The 27,391-nt window shown below is 40.7% G+C and overlaps 1 protein-coding gene and 1 pseudogene across 51 annotated transcripts in view; both read left to right on the top strand.

Annotated features, from left to right (window-relative positions):
* ABI2 (abl interactor 2) overlaps positions 1–27,391 on the top strand; it is a gene marked incomplete at both ends in the record, with an annotated part of 113,273 nt that overhangs the window by 19,739 nt on the left and 66,143 nt on the right. For 41 of the 50 annotated variants that reach the window (XM_080689725.1, XM_080689708.1, XM_080689699.1 and 38 more), the window contains one exon: positions 17,557–17,724. The exons of the other annotated variants lie outside the window; for them this stretch is intronic. In XM_080689725.1, coding sequence (XP_080545851.1) covers positions 17,557–17,724 — 168 coding nt within the window. The remainder of the gene's footprint in view (positions 1–17,556; positions 17,725–27,391) is intronic. 50 annotated transcript variants of the gene reach the window in all.
* LOC308259019 (small ribosomal subunit protein eS6-like) lies at positions 13,661–14,397 on the top strand (annotated as a pseudogene). Its single transcript has one exon. The product of its transcript is annotated as a small ribosomal subunit protein eS6-like (transcript).

Genomic DNA, 27,391 nt, shown 5'->3' with positions numbered 1-27,391 from the left:
GCCATTGAGCAATTATTGTTTCCTTCATAGATCTTTATGACTCTGTAGGAGATGGAGCTAAAACTAATGTTTTGTTGGTTAGAGGAAATGTTCCTGTTGAGTTCTGCCATTGTTAGATCAGTTAGGAAAGAAAAAAGGCTCTGTAGTTGTTCATTGTGATAGTGCATTTCAAGTTCATTTGTATGCTGGTCCCTGCTTGACATAGTTCTTCTGATCTTGATTATGTGGTGGTGGTAGTCCAATTAGTTCATTTTCCTACTGGTCCCGAAGACAAGCTTTTGTACTAAAATAAGTGAAGTGAGAATATAGATAATGTGGCAGTATGTGCTACTTAAACTGTTGTTCTTTTTTTCATCTAATCTTGAAAGATGTTGATGATGATGATGATGATGATGATGATTTTTATACTGGAGATTGAAACTGGCAGCATTTTACCTCTGTGCTTCACCCTTAGCCCAAGTACTGGGTAAAGGTGTGTGTTGTAATGCCTGACAAGCATGAAAGATGATTAAGAAATTGTTTTTAATTATAAGAATACTTAGCCGGGCGTGGTGGCGCATGCTTGTAATCCTTACGCTTGGGAGGCGGAGACAAGAGGATCGCGCAGGTTTGAAGCCAGCCGTGCTGGCTTAAGAGACCCTGTTTCCAAATAAAAATATAAAGCTGGGCGTGGTGGCACACGCTTGTAATCCCTGCACTTGGGAGGCTGAGACGTAGAAGCGTTTCCAGGAACCCCAGTACCACCACCACCAAAAAAAAAAAAAAAAAAAAAAAAAGAATACTTAATAGCCGGGTGTGGTAGTGCATGCTTGTAATCACAAAATTTGGGAAGTTGAGACAGGAAGATCGCAGTTCATGGACAGCCTCAGCTACTTAGTGAGGCCCTCCACAATTTAGTGAGCCCCTGTTTCAAAATAGAGAATAAAAATAGGGCTGGGGGTGTAGCTCGGAGGTGGAATGCCCCTGGGTTCCATCCCCACTACCTTAAAAAAAAAAAAAATTCTTAACAGTTCAAAGTGAAAAGAATAAATGATAAAAATGTTTGCAATTTTATTACCAGTAAAACCAGAAATATGTATTTCATTATGCTAACATATAACACACAGTATGTTCATTTATGAATTAATAATATATAATTTTATATGCTCATATTGTATACATATCACTTAATGTACTAAAGACATAGTAAAATTCCATCATATTGACATGAATAGAATTTAAATATTAAATCCCATACAGTGCCAGGTCATATTATTGGAGATTCTGGAGGTAGTTGCATTATATTTAGATTCATGTTATTGGGTGTGCATTGTCTGAGTTTTACTGTATTTTAAATATTTTGCTTTTCTTTGAGTTAAGACTGTATTTTATTTATTTATTTATTTATTTTTTGTGGTACTGGGGGTGGAACGCAGGGGCTTTTCTACCTCCGGGCTATACTCCAAGACCTATTTTATACTTTATTGGAAACAGGATCAAACTAAGTTGTTGAGAGCCTCACTAAGTAGCTGAGGCTGACATCGAACCTGTGTGATCCTCCTGTCTCAGCTTCCCAAGCGCTGAGATTACAAGTGTGTGCCACCATGTCTAGCTAAGACTGTATTGTATTTCAAATAGTTTTATACTTTTCTTTCACATCATTAAGTGAAGATAGATCATATTTTTTTTTTTTTGTGGCACTGGAAATTAAACTCAGGGGCATTCTACCTCTGAGCCATGCCCACAGCCCTATTGATTGATTGATTGATTGATTGATTGATTGTAGTACTGGGGATGAAACCCAGGGGCCTTCTACCTCTGGGCTACACTCATAGACCTATTTTTTTTATACTTTATTTGGAAACAGGGTCTCACTAAGTAGCTGAGGCTGGCTTCAAACCTGCGTGATCCTCCTGTCTCAGCCTCCCAAGTACTGGGATTACAACCATGCACCACTACTCCAGGTTAGCGCTTTTTATTTAGAAACAGGGTTCACTAGGGTGCTGAGGGTCTTGCTAAGTTGCTGAGACTGATGTCAAACTTGTGATCCTCCTGTCTCGGCCTCCCAAGTACTGGGATTATTAGGAGTGCCACCATGCTTGGTTAACAGGGTGTGTGTGTGTGTGTGTGTGTGTGTGTGTGTGTACACGTATAGATTCTTTTGGCTTTTTTGTGTTACTGTGAATTGAATTGAGGGCCATTCTACCTCCAAGTTACATCCCTAGCATTGTAATCTCACATCATCATGCAGTTTGTAGTGGTAATGACACACGTGCATACAGCCCCTGATTGAGCTTTTCCCCAGCTCTATTCCAACTCCTTCTTTTCTCATACAAAATAATGAGATTGACATTGGTATTCTCATATATACATAATGTCAGTGAAGTGTTTCCTTCATTACTTCATTACTTTCTCCCTCAAATCCTAAACCACCTCCCTAGATCCACTGAGGTTTCTTCTCCATTATCTGGAGTCCTTCTGGTATCCCCATTACTCCCTGACTTCCTTATGTGATTGAAGACAAATGACCCTTTACTTTCTGTGATTGGCTAATATCACTTACCATAATATTTTTCAGGTCCTTTCATTTTTCTGCAAATGGCATAATTTTGTTACTGCTGAGTACAATTCTGTTCTCATAATTTTGTAATCATTCATCTTTTGATGGACGCCTGGGTTGGTTTCATGTTTTGGCTATTGTGAATTGTGCTGCTATAACATGGATATGCATGCATTACTTATATCTGATTTTAGTCCTTGGGAAAGATACTCAGGAGTGATATATAGCTGGATCATATGGTGGATCCATTCCCAGTTTTCTGAGGAATCCCCACACTGATTTCCAGAGTGGCTACACTAATTTGTGGTCCTACCAGCAGAGTTTCTATTTTCCCACATCCTCTCCAGCATTTATTGTTTGACTTCTTGATGATTGCCTTTTTTTTTTTTTTTTTTGGTGGTACTGGGGTTCCTGGAAACCCTTCTACCTCCGGGCTATACTCCTAGACCAATTTATTATTTTTATTTGGAAACAGGATCTTTTAAGCCAGCGGAGTTGGCTTTTTTTGTGGTACTGCGGGTGGAACCCAGAGGCTTTCTACCTCTGGGCTATACTCCCAGACCTTTTTTTTTTTTTGTTTGGAAACAGGGTCTCACTAAATTGCTGAGAGCCTCACTAAGTAGCTGAGGCTGACTTTGAACCCATGCGATCCTCCTGTCTCAGCCTCCCAAGTGCCGGGATTACAAGCATGCGCCACCATGCCCGGCGTGGAGCTGGCTTTGAACCAGTGCGGTCCTCCTGTCTCGGCCTCCCAAGCACGGGGATTACAAGCATGCGCCACCACACCAGGCTTGATGATTGCCATTTTAACTGAGGTTAGATGGACTCTCAGTGGAGTTTTAATTTGCACCTTCCTGATTGCTGATGATGTTGACCAGTTCTTCATGTATTTATTGGCCATTTCTATTTCTTCTTTTGTGAAGTGTCTATTTAGTTTAGTTGCCCTCCCCTTTATTTTTGGTGGGTACTGGGGATGGAACTCAAGGGCATTGTACCTCTGAGCTATGCCCAGCCTGATTTTGTAGTCCTTTTATGTTTGAAACAGGGTCTCACTGATTTGCAAAGTGCCTCGATAACTGAGGCTGCCCATGAACCACTATCCTCCAGTCTCAGCTTCCTGAATGCTGGGATTACAAGTATGTGCCACCATGCCCAGCTCAATTGCCCATTTCTTGATAGGGTATTTTTTCTTAAGTATTTTAAGTAATTTATATATTCTAGATATTAGTCCTCAACCAGAGGAATAGCTGGCAAAAATCTCCTATTCAGCCCTGCTTTATATCTATTTATTTATTTATTTTTTGCAGTACTAGAGATGGAACCCTGGGGCATTCTAACTCTGAGCTACACCCCCAGCCCTATTTCTTCTTTATTTTGAAGCAGGGTCTCACTGAGTGCAAAGGGCCTCACTAAGTAGCTGATGCTGTCTGCGAACCGTGACCCTCCTGTCTCAGCCTCCTGAATGTTGGGATTAAGAGTATGTGCCACCATGCCCGGTTTATATTTGTTTATTTTTGATACTGGGGATTAAACACTGGGGCATTCTATCTCCAAGCTACATTCAGAGCCCTTTTATTTTTCATTTTGAAATAAGTTCTCTAGGTTGCTCTTAGTCTTGCTAAGTTGCTGAGGCTGGCTTTGAACCCATGATCCTGTCTCAGCCTCCCAAGTACTGAGATTATAAGCATGTGTCACCACACTAAGCTTTATTTTTAGAGTCTCTTTATGTTGCTGAGGCTGGCTTCAAATTTGCAATCTTCCTATTTCAGCCTCCCAAGTATTGGATTACAGGTGTGCGCACCACTGTATCTTGCTTGAGTGTAAGGAATCAGTCATATAAATTGCGGTTGTCTGCTAAAAAGGACACTGAAACTTCACCCCCAGTTCTAGCTCGCTGTTCTTTTCAGAACCTGCCTCTTTTCTAAATTAGGGGTAGTATGAAAATAGGAATAAAACTATTGCTTGACTTTTTAAAGTAAATCTGAAGGTTAAAGACAATTGTAATAAAGAAAAAAGAGACACAGCTGCTCTGCTTGCCTGTAATTTCAGTACTTGGGTTGCTGAGATAGATCATAGGTTCAAGGCCAGCTTCATCAACTTATAGAGACCCTGTTTTAAGTATTTCAAAATAAAAAGGGCTGGAGGTATATAGCTCAGAGATAGAGCATCCCTGGATTCAATCTCTAATGCCACAAGAAAGAGAAGGGGGGAAAAAGGCTAGAGTATGAAAATGTGGGACTAGTACTTCTAGAGTTGGGAGAAGCAAAAATGCTAATCCTCTCTCCCAAGGGCTATGTAGAGCAGAAGGTAATTGGGAAAGAGCTGTCTTATAACAATGTTGCCAAGAAAACTGAGTTTTGAGGTATCAGAAGGATGATACTAGTGGGGCATGGTGGCCCAGGTTTGTAATCCCAGCATTTGGGAGGTTGAGACCTGAGGATCCCCGTTCGTGGACAGCCTAAGCTACTTAGTGAGGACCTCTGCAACTTAGTGAGACCCCGTTTCAAAATAAAGAATAAAAAATAGGACAGGGAGTGTAGCTCAGAGGTCAAATACCCCTGGGTTCCATTCTCAGACACACACACACAAAAAAAGATGATCCTGTTTTTTTGTGTTCTAAGCTGAGATGCAAGTAGGGGATGCTAACCAGAGAGTGCATCACTACCTTAAGAAAGGTCACTCAGGGGTCTCACAATGAGAGGGTCAAAAATTGGTGTTGGCATAGAAAACCGACACTAGTAGTTACTGAAGATCTTGTTCTCTTCCTCATTGCTGGTCTTGCTTTGCTTGATCATGGTCTTCCCATCCTGAGGCACATGCTCCAGCCAACATAAGGAAGAATGTTCAAGGTGGGAGAATAAGGAAACAAGCATTTCTTTCCCTCTCCTCCATCTTGGAATTTTTAGTTTAGTTCTAAGCTGCAGAACCAGAATGAAAGCTGAACTTTGGATTTAGGTTGAATTGAAATTTTTAGTAGTTGAATTTTTTTTTTTTAATGTGGTACTGGGGATAAAACCCAAGGGCATTCTACCTCTGAGCCATACCCCTAAGCCCTATTTTTATTCTTTTTTTTTTTTTTTTTTTGGCGGTACTAGGGATGGAACCCAGGGGCATTCTACCTCTGAGCTATACCCCTAACCCTACTTTTTATTCTTTATTTTGAAACAAAGTCTCACTGATTTGCAAAGGGCCTCACTAACTAGCTGAGGCTGGCCACAGACTGCAGTCCTCTTATCTTAGCATCCCAAATGCTGGGATTAGAAGCATGTGCCACCACTCTTGGCTTATTTTTATCCCCCCCCCCTTTTTTTTTTGGTGGTACTGGGGGTGGAACCCAGGGGTTTTTCTACTGCTGGGCTACACTCCCAGACCTATTTTATATTTTATTTGGAAACAGGGTCTCACTAAGTTGCTGAGAGCCTCACTAAGTAGCTGAGGCTGGCTTCGAACCTGTATGATCCTCCTGTCTTAGCCTTGCAAGCACGGGGATTACAGGTGTGTTCCACAACGCCTGGCTTATTTTTATTCTTCATTTTGTTTATTTATTTATTTATTTATTTATTTATTTATTTATTTATTTATTTATTTATTTATTTATTTTGTGTGGTACTGGGGTTCCTGGAAGCCCTTCTACCTCCGGGCTACACTCCCAGACCTATTTTATATTTTTGAAACAGGGTCTCTTACGCCAGCGCGGCTGGCTTCGAACCTGCGCGATCCTCCTGTCTCCGCCTCCCAAGCGCGGGGATTACAAGCGTGTGCCACCACGCCCGGCTTATTCTTCATTTTGAAAACAAGGTCTCACTAAGTTTTAGGCCTAAGTACCTGAGGCTGGCTGCAAACTAGATCTGCCTGTCTCAGTCTCCCAAGTACTGGGATTATAAGCGTGTGCCATCATACCTGGCTTTAGTATTTGAGTATTTAACTTTCAACACCTGGAAGTTTATAGGAAAGCTACAGAATTGTTTATATAATTCAAGAGCAGGAAAAGGAGACCTAACAGCATGGGTTGGAGGAAAGATTTTATTAATTTATGATTATTTTCTTCAGAGCTCATTTTATATTTATTTTTTTATTTTGGTACTACATGTTGAACCCAGAGGCATTCTGTCTACAAGCTACTCCCCAGCCTTATTTTATTTTGAAACAGGATCTTGTTAGGTTGCTGAGAGTCTTACTACTTGAGTCTTATCTTGTACTAGTGATCCTCTTGTCTCAGCCACCCAAGTACTGGCATTACAGGTGTGTACCACCAGACCAGCTGAGTTCATTTTATTTGATATGTATGTATGTTGTGTGTATGTGTGTGTATATATGTGTGTATATTTTATTTTTACTGTGAAACAGTCTTTGTGTATTTTATTTTTACTGTGAAACAGTCTTTTCTAAGTTGCTGAGTCTGGACTCAAACCTGAAAATGTCCTAATCTCAGCTCCATAGTAGTGGGGCTACTGGCATGTACCACCATATCCAGCTCAGGATTCATTTTATTACATTTGATATTATAAAAAACTGCAAAGAACATCTGTAAACAAAAATCTCTGTCTCCCTCTCTTTTCTTCTGTCCCTTCCCATGGTTATTCTACTTCTGAGCTGCAACCCCAGCCCATTAAATTTAATGTATTTATTGTTATTGTGTATGGTACAGGGAATGAACCCAGGGGCATTCTCTCTCTGAGGTACACCCTCAGCTCTATTCTACTTTTTATTTTGAAACAGGATCTTACTAAGTTGCTGAGGGCCTCGCTAAATTGCCCAAGCTGGCCTCAAATCTGTGATATTCCTTTCTCAGCCTCCAAATATATTTTGAATTTATGAATAAGTTCTGATTCAATATTATAATATCATGGCTTGGAAGCAGGGAAAGGAAAAACATCTTACATATTAACAAAACTTTTAGGGCTGGAGTTGTAGCTAAGTGGTAAAGTGCTTGCATGTGCGCACACACACACAAATTATGTTAGGACAACACATATATCCTGTGAGAATTATTTCAGCTTTTTTTCTCCCTTGGTTAAAAATCTATGTGTGCATTTTTTTTTTTTTTTTGGTGGTACTGGGGTTCCTGGAAGCCCTTCTACCTCCGGGCTACACTCCCAGACCTATTTTTACAGTTATTTTTATTTGGAAACAGGGTCTCCTAAGCCAGCGTGCGCAGCTGGCTTCGAACCTGTGCGATCCTCCTGTCTCTGCCTCCCAAGCGCGGGGATTACAAGTGTGCGCCACCACGCCTGGCCATATGTGGGCATTTGACATCTTTGAGGTTGTCAGCCTGCCTCTTCCCTCTTATGCCCATCATATTACTCTCTTATTTCATCTGTATAACTTAATATTTTTTATACCTTGTTTAATGCAACATATAAAAATTTCTCAGCTGGGTGTGGTGGTACACGCTTGTAATCCCCGTGCTTGGGAGGCTGAGACAAGAGGATTGTGCAGGATTGAAGCCAATCTCAGCTGGCTTAAGAGACCCTGTTTTCAAATAAAATAAAAATAGGTCTGGGAGTGTAGCCCGGATATAGAAGGCCCCTGGGTTCCATCCCCAGTACCACCACCACCAAAAAAAAAAAAAAAAAAAAAAAAAAAAAAAAAATCTCAGCTCTGAGTATATGTTTTCTTATTTTTTAAAATTTATTTATTTATTTATTTATTTTTTGCGGGTCTGGGGATGCAACCCAGAGGCATTCGACCTCCGAGCCACACCCCCTGCCCTAATTTTTTATTCTTTATTTTGAAACCGGATCTCACTGAGTTGCAGAGGGCCTCACTAAGAAGCTGAGGCTGTCCGCGAACCGTGATTGGTGCCCACTTCCCCTTCCCCTTCCCAACAACGAGTGTCGAGGTTAACCATGCTTCATTCATACTTTTACACATATTCAAATGTAACTCCTCCATTAATCAACCTCTGTCTTCTTCCTCTCCTACCCTTCCATTCTAACTTTGCTGAGGTTTCCCCTCTATTATCTGGAGTCCCTCTGGTATTCTTAATACTCTCTAATTTGGGCATTTTAGAGAAAACATATGTCCCTTCTCTTTCTGTGCTTGGCTGATCTCACTTAACATAATGTTCTCCAGGTCGTTTCATCTTCTTGCGAATGACGTGATGTTCTTTTATAGCTGAGTAGAATCCCATTGTGTGTATTTCTCATAATTTTGCAATCCATTCATCTGTTGATGGAGACCTAGGTTGGTTCCATCTTTTGTCTATGAACATGGGTATGCATATGTTACTGAAGTTCTCTGATTTCAGCCCCTTTGGAAAGATAGCCAGGAGTGGTATAGCCAGATCATATGGTGAATCCGTTCCCAATTTTCTAAGGAATCTCCACACTGATCTCCATAATGGCTGAACTAGTTTGCAATCCCACCAACAGTGTAAAAGAGTTCCTCTTTCCCCACATCCTCACTAGCATTTGTTGTTGTTTGGTTTCTTTATGTTTGCCACTCTGATTGGGGTTAGATGGAATCTCAGTGTAGTTTTGATTTGCATCTTCCTGATGGCTAGTGATGTTGAACATCTTTTCATGTATCTGTTGGCATTTGTATCTCTTCTTTTGTGAAGTGTCTATTCAGTGCATTTGCCCACTTCTTGATTGGGTTATTTGTTTTGCTACTGTAGTCTTTTGAGCTCTTTGTATATTCTGGATATTAGCCCTCTATCAGAGTGGTGGCTGGTAAAGATCTCCCATTCTGTAGGCTTTCTCTTTAGATTCTTGATGGTTTCCTTTGATGAGCAGAAACTTTTAGTTTGCTATCATCCCATTTGTGAATTCTTGCTTTAATTTCCTGTGTTTTGGAACTTTTGTTGAGAAAGTTACTGCCTGTGCCTATATGTTGGAGTGCTGAACCTATGCCTTTCACTAATAACTTCACAATCTCTGGTCTAATCTACAAGTCTTTGATCCATCTCGAGTTGATTCCTGTGCACGGGAGAGGTAAGGATTTAGTTCATCTTTCTACAAATGGAAGCTACTTCTCCCAGCACCATTTGTTGAAAAGGCTGTCTTTACTCCAGAGTATGAGTTTGGCCCCTTTGTCAAAGATCAATTGACTATAGGTGTGTGGGTTTGTTTCTATATCTTCAATTCTGTTGCATTGGTCTGTATGCCTGTTGTTGTGCCAATACCATTCTCTCTTTCTCTTTCTTTATTTCTTTCTTTCTTTTTCTTTCTTTCTTTCTTTCTTTCTTTCTTTCTTTCTTTCTTTCTTTCTTTCTTCTCTATAGTATAATTTGAAGTCAGAGGTTATGATGCCTTTTGCATGGTTCTTATTGCTGAGGATTGCTTTGACTATTCTGGGTCTTTTCTTCATATAAAATTCATGGCTGATTTTTCTAGGTCTATGAAGAATGTTGTTGGTCTTTTGATAGAAATCTGTAGATCACTTAGATCACTTTTGGCAGAATGGCCTTTTTTTAAATTTTTGGTGGTACTGGGGGTGGAACCCTCTGGGCTACACTCCTAGACCTATTTTATATTTTATTTGGAAACAGGGTCTCACTAAGTTGCTTAGAGCCTCACTAAATAGCTGAGGCTGGCTTTTGAACCTGTGCAATCCTGTCTCAGCCTCCCAAGTGCAGGGATTACAAGCGCGCGCCACCACGCCTGGCTAGAATGGCCATTTTGATGATATTTATTCATGAGCAAGGGAGATCTTTCCATCTTCCAAGGTCTTTTTCAATTTTTTTCTTTAATGTTTTATAGTTTTTATTGTAGAGCTTTTTTTACATCTTTGGTTAGGTTTATTCCTAATTATTTTATTGGTTTTGAGGTTATAGTGAGTGGAATTGTTTTCTTTCTTTCATTGTGGATTTATTGTTGGCATATAGAAAAGCAACTGATTTCTTTAGATTGATTTTGTATCCTGCAACTTTGCTGAATTGGTTAATCAGCTCCAGTAGTCTTTTGGTTGAGTTCTTAGGGTCTTCTAGATAAAGGATCATGTCATCTGTAAATAAGGAAAGTTTTAACTCCTCTCTTCCTATTTTTTGGGTGGTACTGGGGTTTCTGGAAGCCCTTCTACCTCTGGGATACACTCTCAGACCTATTTTTATACTTTCTTATTTAGAAACAGGGTCTCTTAAGCCAGCACGGCTGGTTTCGAACCTGCGCAATCCTCCTGTCTCCTCCTCCCAAGTGCGGGGATTACAAGTGTGTGCCACCTATTTGAATTTCTTTGATTTCTTTCTCTTGTCTCAGCATCTATCGAAATGATTGTGTGGTTTTTGTTCTCAGTTCTATTTATGTGGTAAATAACGTGTATTGATTTGCGTATGTTAAACTAGCCTTGCTTTTCTGGGATGAAACCAACTTTGTTTGTGGTGTATAATTCACTCGATATGGTTTTGAATGCGTATAGCTAGTATTTTATTTAGAATTTTTGCATCTGTGTTCATCAAGGATATTGGTCTGTAATTTTGTTTTGTTGAGGTATCTTTATTTGGTTTTGGGGTTAATGTGGTACTGGCCTCGTAGAAGGAATTTGGGAGAATTTAATCTCTTTCAATTTCCTGGAACAATTTGTGCAGTATTCACTGAAGGTTTTGTAGAATTCAGCTGGAAACCTGTCAGGGCCTGGGCTTTTCTTTGATGGTATAATTTTTATTGCTGTTTTTATTTCTTTGCTTGCTAGTGCTTGGTTTAGGCTTGCTATGTCCTCTTGGTTAATTTAGGTAGGTTATATGTGCTTAGAAATCTATCAGTTTCTTCCATGTTTTCCAGTTTATTGGAGTATAAATTTTGAAAATAATTTCTGATAATCATTTGAATTTCCTCACTGTGGTGATGTCTCCATTTTTCTTCTGATTTTTTTTTTTTGTTTTGGGTGGTACTGGGGATGGAACCCAGGGGCCTTCCACCTCCAGGCTATACTCCCAGACCTATTTTATATTTTATTTGGAAACAGGGTCTCTTAAGCCAGCTGAGGCTGGCTTCGAACCTGCGCGATCCTCCTGTCTCAGCCTCCCAAGCTCAGGGATTACAAGCGTACACCACCGCGCCCAGCTTCCTTCTGATTTTAATTATTTGAGTTGATTCTCTCTTTCTTTTGGTTAGGTTGGCCAGGGGTTAGTGAATCTTAATAATCTTTTCAAAGAACCAGCTTTTTGTTTTGTTGATTCTTAGAATTGTTAATTTTCTCTGTTTCATTTATTTCTGCTCTGATTTTAATAGTTTAGTGTATTATTCAGTCTCCATAATTATTTATTTATTTATTTATTTATTTATTTATTTATTTATGTTGGTGGTACTGGGGGTGGAACCCAGAGGCTTTCTACCTCTGGGCTATAGTCCCAGACCTAGTTTTTATTTTTTTAATATTTTATTTGGATACAGGATCTCACTAAGTTGCTGAGAGCCTCACTAAATAGCTGAGGCTGGCTTCGAACCTGTGCGATCCTCCTGTCTCAGCCTCCCAAGCTCAGCCTGTCTCAGCCTCCCAAGCTCAGGGATTACAAGCGTTTGCCACCTCACCCAGTAGTCTCCATGTATTTACATAGTTTCTTTTGGTCTTCTTGTTGTTGATTTCTACTTTCATTTTATTGTGGTCTGAAAAGATGCAGGGAATTATATTACATCTTTTGAATCTGTGGTGCTTGCTTTGTTGCCCAGAATGTGATCTATTTTGGGGTTGTTTCATGGGCTGCTGAGAAGAAGGTGTATTCTGCTGTTCTGGTTGAAATATTCTGTATATGTCCATTAGGTCTATTGGGTTTATGATTTTCTCTGAAGAGTCTTTATTCATCTTTTGCCCTAATATTGAGCTAGTGGCGTGAGTGGTATGTTGAAATCTCCCAATATTATTGTATTTAGGTCTATTTGAGATCTGATGTCCTGGAGGCTTTGTTTTACAAATGTGGGTGCACCCACATTTTGGGTATAAACATTTACTATTATTTACTATTATTATATCTTCTTGGTGAATTGTTCCTTTTAATAAAAGGAAGTGCCCTGCTTTTTTTCTTTCTGATGTGTTTTAATTTAATGTCTATTTTGTTGGTTATCAGCTTTGCTATACCCGTGCCCGTTTTGGGTTTCATTAGCATGATATATCTGCCTTCTCTCAGACACCCAAGTACTAAGATTTTACCAACATGTCCTGCTGACTCTGTTTTCCTTTTTTAAAATAGAATAGGGATGGGTAATATAGCTTGGTGTTAGAATTCCCCTAGGTTTAATTTTTTTAAAACTCTAATATTAGTGGCTTTTTTATGGTATTGGGATGGAACTAGGGGCCTTCTACCTCTGAGTTACACCTCCAGATTTATTTTATATTTTGGAAACAGGGTCTCACTAAGTTGCTCAGAGCCTCAATTAGCTGCTGAGGCTGTCTCAGCCTCACAATTACTGGAATTACAAGCATGTGTCACCATGCTATGCTCAGTGGCATTTGATTAAATGATGTACGTAGACGATCCTAATAAAAAATTGTTAAATTACAGCTAAAATAGAATTGAGATTTTGTTACTTTCAACTCTAAGGGTATGTAAAAAAATTAAAGTAACTTTTATAATTTATAAACACTTATGTAAGTATAATTTTAGTGGCAGTATTAAAATTCTAATGTTTTGTTTGTATCAAGTTATGAGATTTATATATGTATTTAATGGTACTGGGGTTTGAACGCTGGGGCATTCTACCTCCAAGCTATATCCCTGCCTGTCTGCCTGCCTGCCTGCCTATCTATCTATTATCTATTCATCTGTCTATCTTTGGAGATGTTACTGGGGATTGAACCCAGGGGTAGTCTATCTCTGAGCTTAACTTCCTGCCTCACCTTTTGTTTTGGTAGTACTGGGAATTGAACTCAGGGATATTCAACCTCTGAGCCATACCCTTAGCCCTATTTTATTTTTCATTTTGAAACAGGGTGTTGCAGAGTGTCTGGATAAATTACTGAGACTGGCCTTGAGCCTATGATCCTTACTAGCTTCCCAAGTAAGGGGATTACAAGCATGGACCATCGCATGTGGCTCACCCCTGGACACCTATTTATTTATTTATTTATTTATTGGTAGTACTGGGGATTGAACCCAGGAGCATTCTACCTCTGAATTACAATCCCAGCCCTATTTTATTCTTTAAATAAAGAATATCAGGCCTGGCATGGTTGCTGGAGGCCAAGATGAAGCTGAATATCTCCTTCCCAGCCACTGGCTGCCAGAAACTCATTGAAGTGGATGATGAATGTAAACTTGGTATATTTTATGAGAAGCGTATGGCCACAGAAGTTGCTGCTGACGCTCTGGGAGAAGAATGGAAGGGTTGTGTGGTTTGAGTTAGTGGTGGGAATGACAAACCAGGTTTCCATGTAAAGCAGGGTGTCTTGACCCACGGCCATGTTCGCCTACTACTAAGTAAGGGGCATTCCTGTTATAGACCAAGAACTCGAGAGAGAAAGTGCAAATCTGTTTGGGTTTCCATTGTGGATGCCATTCTGAGCATTCTCAACTTGGTTATTGAAAAAAAAAAAAAAAGGAGAGAAGGATATTTCTGGACTGACGAATACCACTGTGCTTCATTGCCTGGGGCCCAAAAGAATCATCAGAATTAGAAAACTTTTTAATCTCCTTGAAGATGATGTTTGGCAATATGTTGTCAGAAGCCCTTACACAAGGAAGGTAAGAAACCCAGGACCAAAGCACCCAAGATTCAGCATCTTGTTACTCCACGTGTTCTGCAACACAAATGCCGGTGTATTGCTCTGAAGAAACAGCATACTAGGAAAAACAAGAGGCTGCAGAATATGCTAAACTTTTGGCTGAGAGAATGAAGGAGGCCAAAGAAAAATGCCAGGAACAGATTGCCAAGAGGCGCAGGCTGTCCTCTCTGAGAGCTTCTACTGAGTCCAGTAAAAAATAAGAATTTTTTTGGTGGTACTGGGGTTGGAACCCAGGGGCCTTCTACCTCTGGGATACACTCCTAGACCTATTCTATATTTTATTTGGCAACAGGTGTCTTAAGCCAGCTGAGGCTGGCTTCGGACCTGCGCGATCCTCCTGTCTCAGCCTCCCTAGCGCGGGGATTACAAGCGTGCGCCACCACACCCGGCCAAAAATAAGAATTTTTAAGTGTAAAAAATAAGACCAGACCTTAAAAAAAAAAAAAAAAAAAGGGCTGGAGATGTAGCTCAGAGTTAGAAGGCCCCTGTGTTCAATCCCCAGTACTAAAAAAAAAGCAAAAAAAAAAAAAAAAAAAAAAAACTGGTTCAGACTTAAGTACTTTTCACTGAATCACAGAATCTCTGCAGAAGTAGGGCAAGAAGATGGTGTTTGGCAGTTGGTAGCATAGAATATATAGCTACTATTGCTTTGCTCTGTACCTCAGAAATAATCCTTTAGCCCCCCCCCCCTTTTTTTTCAGGTCTGGAGCTGGAACCCAGAGGCATTTGACCTCTGAGCTAAACCCATTGCCCAATTTTTTATTTTTTATTCTGAAACAGGGTCTCACTGACTTGCGGAGGGCCTCACTAAGTAGCTGAGGCTGTCCGCGAACCGCAATCCCGAATGCTGGGATTACAAGTGTGCACCAGCACGCCCAGCTTTTTTTTTGTTTGTTTGTTTCTTGTTACTGGAGTCTGAACCTAGAAGCAGTCATCTTCAGGCTATACCCCCACCCCCCCACCCCCCACCGCTTTTTGTAGTACTGGGGATGGAACTCAGGGTCACTGTACCTAATTTTTAGTCTTTTTATTTATTATTTATTTATTTATTTAAATAATTTATTTGCAGGTTTGGACGGAACCCAGAGGCATTTGGCCTATGAGCTACACCCCCTGCCCATTTTTTTTTATTCTTTATTTTGAAAACAGGGTCTCACTGAGTTGCGAAGGGCCTCACTAAGTAGCTGAGGCTGTCCAAAACCATAATCCTCTAACCTCAGCCTCCAAAAGCTGGGAATAAAAGCGTGTGCCCCCACGCCGGACTATTTTTTATTTTTTTATTTTTTATTTTTAGCGGTACTAGGGATGGAATCCAGGAGCGTTCTACCTCTGAGCTACACCTTCAGCCCTATTTTTTTTTTTTAATTCTTTATTTTTGAAACAGGGTCTCGCTGAGTTGCAAAGGGCCTCACTACATAGCTGAGGCTGATCCTCTGGTTTCCGCCTCCCGAATGCTGGAATTACACCACACCTGGTCTACCTAGTCTTTTTATTTTTTAAACAGATTCTCACTGAGTTGCAAAGGACCTTGTAAGTAGTTGAGGCTGTCTTTGAACAGTGATCTTCTGGTCTCAGTCTCCCAGTGCTGGGATTATAAGCATGTGCCACCATGCCTGGGTCCCCTAGCACTTTTTGTTTTTGAAAAAGCTTGTCCCTAGATTGCTGAGAATTTTGCTATTTTGCTAAAACTGTCCTTCAACCCGTGATCCTCTTGTCTCAGCTTTCCAAGTCCTGGGATAATAAGCATGAGCCACCACGTCTGGCTGTTGTGTGTTTTAAAATCAGGGTTTATTATTCATGACAGTTTATGTCCCACAGGGTTGTCACACTTAAAATCTATTCATTATTTTTATCTTATCGCTCATTTTTTTCCTACAGGTCTAGAGATAGAACCCAGGGGCATTTGACCTCTAAGCTAGACCCCCTGCCCCATTTTTTATTCTCTATTTTGAAATAGGTTCTCACTAAATTGCGGAGGGCTTCACTAAGTAACTGAGGCTGTCCGTGAACTGCGATCCTGTGTTCTCAGCCTCCCGAATGCCGGGATTACAAGCATGTGCCACCACATCCGGCACTAAAATTTTTAATTTATCATCATTTTATAATTATTAATACTTCAATCAGACATTTCATGTGTTAGGGTAAAAGGAAAGAGGAATTCAGGAAAATAGAATAAAGTATGCCAGAAATATATTTTCAAGTCAATACTATCAAAGCAAGTGACTCTAAGAACCTGTATACATGTGGTCATTGTTCAGAATGTTCACTGAGTTTGCCTGTAATCCTAATGATGTGGGAGGCAGAGGCAGGAGGATAGTAATTTTGAGGCCAGCTGTAAAGTTTTATTATTTTTTTCCCCAGTATTGGGTGTGAGATAAAGTGCAGCTCCTTGGCGGGCACAAACGCACGGGGCGGTCCAATATGAATGCGTTTATTAACCTGGGAATGGAGCAGAACAGGTCCAGGGGCCCGCGTACATCCCTCCAAGCAGCCTATCCTGCGCCCATCTGAGAGTGAGCGTGGAAGAGACAGGGTCCTCCTTTTAAGGAGGGGAGGGGTTTTACTCGTGGGAACGCACAATTCTGGCTGGGGTTTCGGGGGTCCCCCGCCTGCTCAGAGGTCATGTGACGCAGAGGTGACATGAGTGCAGGACCTGAGTTATCACTGGGGATTGAACCCAGGGACATTCTACCTCCAAACTACATTCCTAGCCCTATTTTTTTTTATTCTTTATTTTGAAACAGTATCTCACTACGTTGGGGAAGGCCTCACTAAGTAGTTGTGGCTGGCTGCAAACCTGTGATCCTTCTGTCACAGTATTGGGATTACAAGCCATGTACCACCACAGCCAGCTCTAGCTTTGAAAATTTAGCGCTATCCTATCTGAAGATCCAGGTAAGGTGGTGCACGTTTGTAATCTCAGTACTTGGCAGGCTGAGACAGGAGAATCAGAGGTTTGCAGCCAACTTCAGCTACTTAGACCCTCAGCAACCTAGTGAAATCCTGTTTCCAAAAAAAAAGGCCCTATCTCAAACATAAAATATAAAATGGGTTGGGCATGTAGCTCAGTGGTAGAGCATCCTTGGGTTCAATCTCCAGGACCCTAAAAACAACAAACAACTAAAAAAACAGCTTCAGGATTTTATTTGCATTTGTATAAGAATGAATATGTTTAACATGAAAATATCAGTGAAATCGGTAGTTTGGTTTTGAGTTTACATGATACCAATAATTAGTTTTCAGAACTTTGACTGTGGGCACAGATTCAGCAACCTGGAATAATTTGAGTACTTTTGTAGGTTATTTTGCCAGAAATGGGTTATAGTAATGATCACTGTTCTTTATTTTTTTCCCTTTAGTCAGCAGATAAGCAGCGAGCCCTAGAAGAAACCAAAGCCTACACTACCCAATCCTTAGCAAGTGTTGCTTATCTGATAAACACCTTGGCCAACAATGTCCTGCAGATGTTGGATATCCAGGCATCCCAGTTGCGAAGGATGGAATCTTCAATCAATCATATTTCACAAGTGAGACCATGCTATTTTCATATGAGTATCTCTTAGTAAACACAGCCTTTCTTCTAATACTGACAGCCTCCATTATATGAGTTAATGTGCATGTATGATTTGGAAAACACAAATGCAACATTAGGTTTTCTGATTCTATGTTTTTGTGGTGTCATTCATTATCTTCAATTTGATAGATAGCAAAGTAAATCAAAATGGATTCTATTAAAACTCAGTAGTCATGGTAACATAATCAGTTCAAAAGTGAAAGTTTGTACTTTTTTTTTGGTGCCATATTTCACACTTGTCATTTTATAAATAGAACTTTGATAGCTTGGTAGCTTATTTAAACTTTTATTTTCTGTTGGTAGGATTTATGTTTCCTGGTATGTGTCAGCTGTACTTATAATATTAGAAAGACTAAGAAACTAGCAAACCTTATAAAAATATTTATATGGAACTTTAGATCTTAAACTTTTTCATTACAAAAAAATAATGTACAGGTTGGGTGTGGTAGCACACTCCTGTAATCCTAGTACTTGAGAGGATGAGAGAGCAGGATCTCAGGTTTGAGGTCAGTCTCAGCAACTTGATGAGGCCCTCTGCACTTTAGCAAGATCATATTTCAAAAATACAAAATAAAATATGCCAGACGTGGTCGTGCACGCTTGTAATCCCCGGGCTTGGGAGGCGGAGACAGGAGGATCGCACAGGTTTGAAGCCAACCTCAGCTACTTAGTGAGGCTCTCAGCAACATAGTGAGACCCTGTTTCCAAATAAAATATAAAATAGGTCTGGGAGGATAGCCTGGAGGTAGAAAGCCCCTGGGTTCCATTCCTAGTACCACCAAAACATAAAATAAAATAAAATAAAATAAAATAAAATAAAATAGGGCTGAGGGTGTAGCTCAGATGCAGCATCCCTCTGGGTTCAGTCTCCAGTTACCCACTCCATGTTTTGGTTGTAAATGGTGCCGTGGGCTCTTTTCCTTTATTCAACTAGAGTTTGTTGAACAGGAAAATTAAAACTAATAGGCAGCTTGGTGCAACATTATATAACAAGTCTTTATTACAAAATCAGTAGTAAATAGAGAAGAGAAGAAAAAATAGCATGCGCGCGCGCGTGTGTGTGTGTGTGTGTGTGTATGTGTGTGTGTGTGTGTGTGTCAGTAGAAATTGAACCTGGGGCATTCTACCTCTGAGCTCTACCCCCAGTTTTATTTTATTCCTTATTTTGAAGCAGGGTTGCACTAATATGCACTAATATGCACTAATATGCGGAGCACCTCACTAAGTAGCTGAGGTTGACCCTGAACCTGCAATCCTCCTGTCTTAGCCTCTTAAGTACTGGGATTACAAGTGTGTGCCATCACACCTGGTTCCCAAGGTACAATGTTGACATATATTTGTTATAGTTTGGCCTTTTTTTTGTACTGAGGATTCAACCCAGAGGCATTTTACCTCTGAGTTACAACCCCAGCTGCTATTTTACTTTATTTATTTATTTATTTTTGTGGTACTGGGGATTGAACTCAGGAGCATCCTACCTCCGAGCTACACCCATAGCCCCATTTTTTACGCTATAATTTGAAACAGGGTCTCACTAAATTCCAGAGGGCCTCACAGGTAGCTGAGGCTGGCCGTGAACCCACGATCTTCCTTTCTCAGCCTCCCAAGTACTGGGATTACAAGTATGCATCACCATATGTAGCTTTACTTATCTTAATTAATTAATTAATTTTTGCAGCACTGGGGATGAAATCTAGGGGCATTCTACACCTCCGAGCTAAAGTACTCCGTCCTATTATTTATTTATTTATTTATTTTTTAAAACAGGGTCTTACTGAGTTGTGAAGGGCCTCGGTAAGTAGCTGAGGCTTTCTGCAAACCACTATTCTTCGGTCTCTGTCTCCTGAATGCTGGGATTACAAGCATGCACCACCACGCCCGGCTTATTTTATTTTGAAACAGGATTTCACTAGGTTGCTAAGGGCCTTGCTATTTACTGAGGCTGTCTTCAGATCTGTGATTTTCTTTTCTCAGCCTCCCAAGTACTGGGATTACAGGTATATGCCACCACACCCAGCTTTGTTTTTTGTTTTATTTATTTGGTGCTGGGGATTGAACCCAGGGCCATCCTACCTTCAGGCTATAACCCCAGCACTATTTTATTTATTTGGAAACAGGGTCTAAGTTGTTCAGGGCCTTGCTGAGGCTGGCCTTAAACCTATGATACTCTTAAATCAGCTTCCCAAGCATTGGAATTACAGGCAGGTGCCACCATGCTTGGGTTATGTCATAGCTTTTATTAATTTTCTATATTTGGGAGCATTTAAATAATACTGCAATGGAAAACTAATTTTAATTGCAATATAATTAGAAAACATTAAAATGATGAAAGTTACTGACTGGTTCTTTTTGAAGAGATCTTGGATTTTTTTTTTTTTTTTCCAGTACTAAAATTGAACCCAGTGGCAGTCTACCTCTGAGGGATACATTAGCCCTATTTTATTCTTAATTTTAAACAAGGTCTCACAAGGGATACATTAGCCCTATTTTATTCTTTATTTTTAAACAAGGTCTCACAAGGTTGCAGAGGGCCTCACAGAGTTGCTGAGGCTTATTACAAACCTGTGATCCTTCTCTCTCAGCCTCCCCAGTACTAAGATTACAGGTGTGTGCCACCATGCCCACCTACAAATTTTCTATCTTAGCACGCTTGTTATTTTGAGTTATTTCATAGTATTCAACATTTCTTTTAGACATAAAAGTTTAGGACTCTTCTGTAATAAAAATTTTTTTTTAATTGTTGCTGCCGGGCGTGGTGGTGCACGCTTGTAGTCCCCGCACTTTGGGAGGCGGAGACAGGAGGATTATGCAGGTTCAAAGCCAGCCTTGCTGGCTTAAGAGACCCTGTTTCCAAATAAAAGTATAAAATAGGTCTGGGAGTGTAGCCCAGAGGTAGAAGGGTTCCATCCCCAGTACCACCAAAACAACAAAAAAAAGCGTTTGTTGCTTTTTTACCCCCGCCCCCCATCCAATACTAAGGATTGAAGCCAGAGGCATTCTGCCTTTGAGCTACACACCTGGCCCTTTTATTTTTGGAAACAGGGTCTCACTAAGTTGCTTAGGCTGCTTTTACTGCGATTCCACTGTTTCAACCTCCCAAGCACCTGGATTTCAGGCATGTACCACTGTGCCCGGCTTGTTTTTGTGTATCTTGAGATTCAGGGCTATATTGAAACCGATTAATCCAACTTGAGTCTAAAAGTTTAGTAAGTTTTTGTAATTGAATCAAACATAAGACAGTTGCTGTGGTAGTTCACACCTGTAATCCCTGTACCTGGGAAGCTGAGGCTGGCTTGAGGCCAGTGCATGGTAACTTAGACTGTTTAAAAAATTTAAAAAGACAGCATTTAGGAGGCTGAGACAGGAGGATCTTGGTTCACAGCCAGTCTCAGCTACTTAGTGAGGCCCTCTGCAACTCAGTGAGACATTGTTTCAAAATAAAGAAGCTGGGTGTGTGTTGCTTAGAGGTAGAATGCCCCTGGGTTCTATCCCCAGAACCGCAAAATAAATAAATAAAATAAAAAATAAAATAAAAAGAGCTGGGCGTGGTGGTGAATGCTTGTAATCTTAGCATTTGGGAGGCTGAGACAGGAGGATCATGGTTTGTGGACAGCCTCAGCTACTCTGTGAGGCCCTTTGCAACTCAGCAACTCAGTGAGACCCTTTTTCAAAATAAAAAAATATAGCTGTGGGTGTAGTTCAGAGGTAGAATACCCCTGAGTAGTTCTGTCCCCAGTACTGAAAAAAAAAAAAAAAAATATATATATATATATATATATGTATATAATCACAAAAAAGTAAAAGAAAAGGGGAGGTAGAATGCCCCTAGATCAATACCAGATGGAACCCAGGGGCATTAGACCTCCAAGCTATGCCCCCTGCCCTATTATTTTATTATTTATTTTGAAACAGGGTCTCACTAAGTTGCGGAGGGCCTCACTAATACGTAGCTGAGGTGATCCTCCGGTCTCAGCCTCTCGAATGCTGGGATTACAAGTGTGCGCCACCATGTCTGGCTCTGGATATGGTTTTTTATTTTTCCTATTTGAAAATTCAAGATCGTGGTTCATGGACAGCCTCAACTACTTAGTGAGGCCCCCCACAACTTAGTGAGACCCTGTTTCAAATGAAAAAGAATAAAAATTAGGGCAGGGGGTGTAGCTTGGAGGTCGAATGCCCCTGGGTTCCATCACCAGACATGCAAAAAAAAAGAACAAAGAGAATTTATCAGGCTGATTCAGAGGGATTTTGTGTTAATGCTTTTTAATCTTAGTCTGAATTTGCTATCACAAGGGTTTTTTCATGTCCTATGTAAACTTCTGTAGACTTTGTATACCATATTGTTGTATTGCTTTCTTTTTAAAATTATTTATTTATTTATTTATTTATTTATTGCGGGTCTGGGGATGGAACCCAGGGGCATTTGACCTACGAGCTACACCCCCTGCCCTGTTTTTTATTCTTTAATTTGAAACTGGGTCTCACTAAGTTACAGAGGGCCTCACTAAGTAGCTGAGGCTGTCCGTGAACTGCGATCCTCCTATCTCAGCCTCCCAAATGCTGGGATTACAAGCGTGCGCCACCATGCCCGGCTAGCATTGCTTTATTTCTTAAGAAAAAAAGAATTAGTGAATTTTAATGAGTGAGAGGTAAATTTTATTTTAGAAAGTTTCCCTGAAGGCTGGGCGTGGTGGCGCACGCTTGTAATCCCTGCGCTTGGGAGGCGGAGACAGGAGGATCGCTCTGGTTCGGAGCCAGCCATGCTGGCTTAAGAGACCCTGTTTCCAAATAAAAATATAAAAATAGGTCTGGGAGTGTAGCCCCGACGTAGAAGGGCTTCCAGGAACCCCAGTACCACAAAAAAAAAAAAAAAAAGAAAAAAGAAAGCCCTCCTGAAGGAACGTTATCAGCAGTATTTTAAAAAATGAAATGAAGTGAATGAATGATGAATAGATGTAGATTTTCTGTAGAAGGCAAGAGGCTGACAAATTGCTAATTTGATACATAATTTAATGTTGATGCTTAAGGGCTTTAAAAATTTTGCATCGCAAAGGACCTGAAAAAGAAGGAAGAGTAAATGTAGAAGAGAATTTAATATATTAGACTTCCTAAAAGGTAAAGACAGCTCTTTATTAACTGGCAGGGGAAAATAGGAAAGATTATGAAAATTATGATAACAAGCAAATGACAGTGAAGGAGAATCCTTTATTTTCTGATTAGAATTCTGCAGTTCTTGGGCAAGAAAGGGTTTTTTTAAGCAAGCTCCAGGAGGAAGGTAAATACTCTTAACGCCACCCTGGATTGTAAGTATATGTATTTTAGTTAATGAAAACTTTCTTTTTTTGCAATACTGAGGATGAAACCCGGGGGCATTCTACCTCCAAGCTACTTCTCCAGCCCTATTTTGTTGTTGTTGTTGTTATTTTTTAATTTTTAAAAAAATTTTTTTTGCAGGTCTAGGGATGGAACCCAGGGGCATTCAACCTCCGAGCTATACCTCCTGCCCTATTTTTTATTCTTTTTTTTTTTTTTTTTTTTTTTGGTGGTACTGGGGTTCCTGGAAGCCCTTCTACCTCCGGGCTACACTCCCAGACCTATTTTATACTTTTTTAAAATTTGGAAACAGGGTCTCTTAAACCAGCGTGGCTGGCTTCGAACCTGCGCGATCCTCCTGTCTCTGCCTCCCAAGCACGGGGATTACAAGCGTGCGCCACCACGCCCGGCTTATTCTTTATTTTGAAACTGGGTCTCACTGAGTTGCAGAGGGCCTCACTAAGTAGCTGAGACTGTGCGCGAACTGCGATCCTCCCGAATGCTGGGATTACAAGCATGCGGCACCACGTCCGGCTTTTTTTTATTTGTTGTTTTGAAACAAGATCTTTGCAAAGGACCTCATTAAGTAGCTGAGGCTGTCTTTGAAACCATGATTCTCCTGTCTCAGCTTCCTGAATGCTCGGATAATGAGCTGCCATGGCCGTGACAACTCTGTTTTTTGATTTAGAAATAGGGTCTCACTAAATTGCTGAGAGTTCTGCTATGTTGGTGAGGCTTTTCTAAAACCTTTGTTCTTCCTGTTTCAGCCCCCGAAGTACAGGGATTATAGGCCTGTGTCACCATGCCTGGCTAATGTTATATTTTTAAGCTATTCTGATGGCATTTACAAAAAGCAAGAGAGATTAGAGTACGGTACAGTATATTAGTACATACTACTAATATAGAGTACTATGTTAGAAACAGCAGAGACCAGACAGGTGTGGTGGCATTGGCTTGTACTTAGAAGGCTGAAACTAGGAAATGATGGTTCAGCAGACAGCCTCAGCTACTTAGTGAGGCCTTCTGAAATTTAGTGAGACTTTGTTTCCAAAAAAAGAATAAGCCTGGAGTGGTGGCGCAAGCATGCTTGTAATCCCCGCGCTTGGGAGGCAGAGACAGGAGGATCGGGCAGGTTCGAAGCCAGCCGCGCTGGTTTAAGAGACCCTGTTTCCAAATAAAAAATATAAATATGGGTCTGGGAGTGTAGCCCGGAGGTAGAAGGGTTTCCAGGAACCCTGGTACCACCAAAAAAAAAAAAAAAAAAAGAATAAGAAATAGGGCTGGGAGTATAGCTTGGAGGTAAAATGCCTCTGAGTTCCATCCCCAGAACTTCTTAAAAAAAAAAAAAAAGAAAGAAAAAGGAATAAACAGTAGAGATCTCAATTAGAGCTGTGAAGAATATATTGGACCTTTTTTATGTGTAGTTGCATGTCAAGAGGGCACTAGCTGGAGAAGTGAAGCATCTGTGTGCAATTCTACTGTAGCTGCTGGCTTTATACAAAATTATCTTAGTGTGGTGAGTGAGGGGCTGAGTGGTAGAAGAGGTGTGATGGAGGATGCACCTAAGAAGTAAAGAGTAAGCTGTGTGGTGGCACAATCTTATAATCCCAGTACTAAGGAGGATCACTTAGGTTCGAAGCTAGCGTCAGCTACTTTAGTGAGGCTCTCAGCAACTTAGTGAGACCCTGTTTTCAAATAAAACATAAAATAGGTCTGGGGGTGTAACCCAGAGGCAGAAAGCCCCTGGATTTTATCCCTAGTACCACACACATACAAAAGAAGAGTAATCAAAACTCCTAAGCCATGTGTGATGGCACACACCTGTAATCCCAGAACTTGGGAGGCTGAAACAGGAGGTTCGCAGGTTAGTGGCCAGCCTTAGCACCCAAGTGAGATTCTCAGAAAACTAGCAAGACCCCATTTCAAGACAAAAATTTTAGAAACTGCTGGGAATATAGCTCAGAGGTGGAATGCCTCTTTGTTTAATCCCTAATAACACACACACACAACCTCAATTTTTTTTTTTTTTTTTTTTGTGGTTCTGGGGTTCTGGAAACCCTTCTACCTCCGGGCTACACTCCCAGACCTATTTTATATTTTTTATTTTGAAACAGGGTCTCTTAAGCCAGCATGGCTGGCTTCAAACCTGCCCGATCCTCCTGTCTCTGCCTCCCAAGTGCGGGGATTGCAAGTGTGCGCCACCACGCCTGGCCACAACCTCAAAATTTTAAAGATACATTTTTAAAATTCACTTCAGAGATTGAAATTTAAAAGAATATGTTTAATGGACAGGTAGAATTCTTTCTTTAAAAAGTCAGTTGAATATGAAAATTGTCTGATGCTCTTTAGTATCCCTTTTCCTTTCCCTTCCCCTCCCTTTCCACTTTCCTTGTGCTGGGGATTGAACGCAGGGCCTCACAAATGCTAAGCACATATCCTACCACTGAAGTATATCCTCAGCTCCTGGAAAGTTATTCTGTAGTATAAATGAAAATGTTTTCTGTTTAGAAACCTAATACTCAGTAAATACTCTTAAATAGGAGTTGGTAAACTTTTTCTATAAAGGGGCAGATGGTAAATACCTCAGTTTTGTGGGCCAGATATTATCTCAGTCTTTCTTTTAAATGTATATGTGATATTTATCCAGGTGTGGTGGTGCATGTTTGTAATGCCAGCATTCGGGAGGCTGAGAACTGAGGATTGTGGTTCGCGGACAACCTTAGCTACTTAAGCCCTCTACAACTTAGTGAGACCCTGTTTCAAAATAAAGAATAAAGGCCGGGCGTGGTGGCGCACGCTTGTAATCCCCGCGCTTGGGATGCTGAGACAGGAGGATCGCGCAGGTTTGAAGCCAGCCTCAGCTACTTAGTGATGCTCTCAAAATAAAGAATAAAAAATAGGGCTGGGGTGTAGCTCGGAGATCGAATGTCTGTGAGTTCCACTCCCAGACCCGTAAATAAACAAACAAACAAATAAATAAAGTGATTTTTTTGCCCCTCTTGGTACTGGGGTTGAACCCAGGGTCTTACTTGCTAGGCAATCACTCTACTACTGAGTTTCTGCCACTCAACACTTTTTATTTTATTTTGAGGATCTTGCTAAGTTGCTCAGGCTGGCCTGGATTTGTGATCCTCCTGTCTTAGCTTCCTAAGTGGCTGAGATTACAATAGACATGCACCAGGGAAGCCCGGCTTGTGTGTATGATTTTTTTTTTCTTGTGGTACTGGGGGTGGAACCCAGAGACTTTCTACCTCTGGGCTATACTCCCAAACCCATTTTATATTTTATTTGGAAACAGGGTCTCACTAAGTTGCTGAGAGCCTCACTAAGCACGGGGATTACAAGCGTGCGCCACCACGCCTGGCTGTGATTTTTTTTTATTGGTACACTATAGTTTCATATCATAATGTGGATCATATTGACAATGACATATATTCACACAGTACTTGGTACCCCCCAGTTCCCCTCCCCTCCAACAGTGAGTGTCCAGGTTAACCATGCTACATTCACACTTATAAACATATTTGAATGTAGCTCCTCCATTAATAAACCTCAGCCTTCTTCCTCTCCTACCTTTCCATTCTAGCTTTGCTGAGATTTCCCCTCCATTATCTGGGGTACCTCTGGTATTCCTAATACTCTCTAGATTGGGCACATTAGAGAAAACATGTTTCTTCTCTTTCTGCACTTGGCTGATTTCACTTTACATAATGCTTTCCAGGTCTTTCCATCTTCTTACGAATGACATGATTTTGTTCTTCTTTATTTCTGAGTAGAATTCCATTGTGTGTATTTTCTATAATTTTGCAATCCATCTGTTGATGGAGATCTAGGTTGGTTCCATATTTTGGCTCTTGCAAATTGTGCTGCTATGAACATGAGTATGTATATGTTACTGTAGTTCTCTGATTTCAGCCCCTTTGGAAAGAAACCCAGGGAATGGTATAGTCAGATCATATGGTAGATCCATTCCCAGTATTTTTTTTTTTTTTTTTTTTTTTTTTTTTGCAGGTCTGGGGATGGAACCCAGGGGGATTTGACTTCCAAGCTGTACCCCCTGCCCTATTTTTTATTCTTTATTTTGAAACAGGGTCTCACTAAGTTGCAGAGGACCTCACTAAGTAGCTGAGGCTGTCTGCGAACCGTGATCCTCTGGTCTCAGCCTCCCGAATGCTGGGATTACAAGCGTGTGCCACCACGACTGGCTCCATTTCCAGTTTTCTGAGGAATCTCCACACTGATTGCCATAGCAGCTGAACTAGTTTGCACTCCCACCAACAGTGTAAAAGAGTTCCTATTTTCCTCGC

This window comes from Muscardinus avellanarius (genome assembly GCF_963383645.1).
Source record: "Muscardinus avellanarius genome assembly, chromosome: 2".
Lineage (NCBI taxonomy): Eukaryota > Metazoa > Chordata > Mammalia > Rodentia > Gliridae > Muscardinus > Muscardinus avellanarius.
The sequence above is the reverse complement of the archived record's forward strand: the minus strand, read 5'-3'. Positions and strand labels throughout refer to the sequence as shown.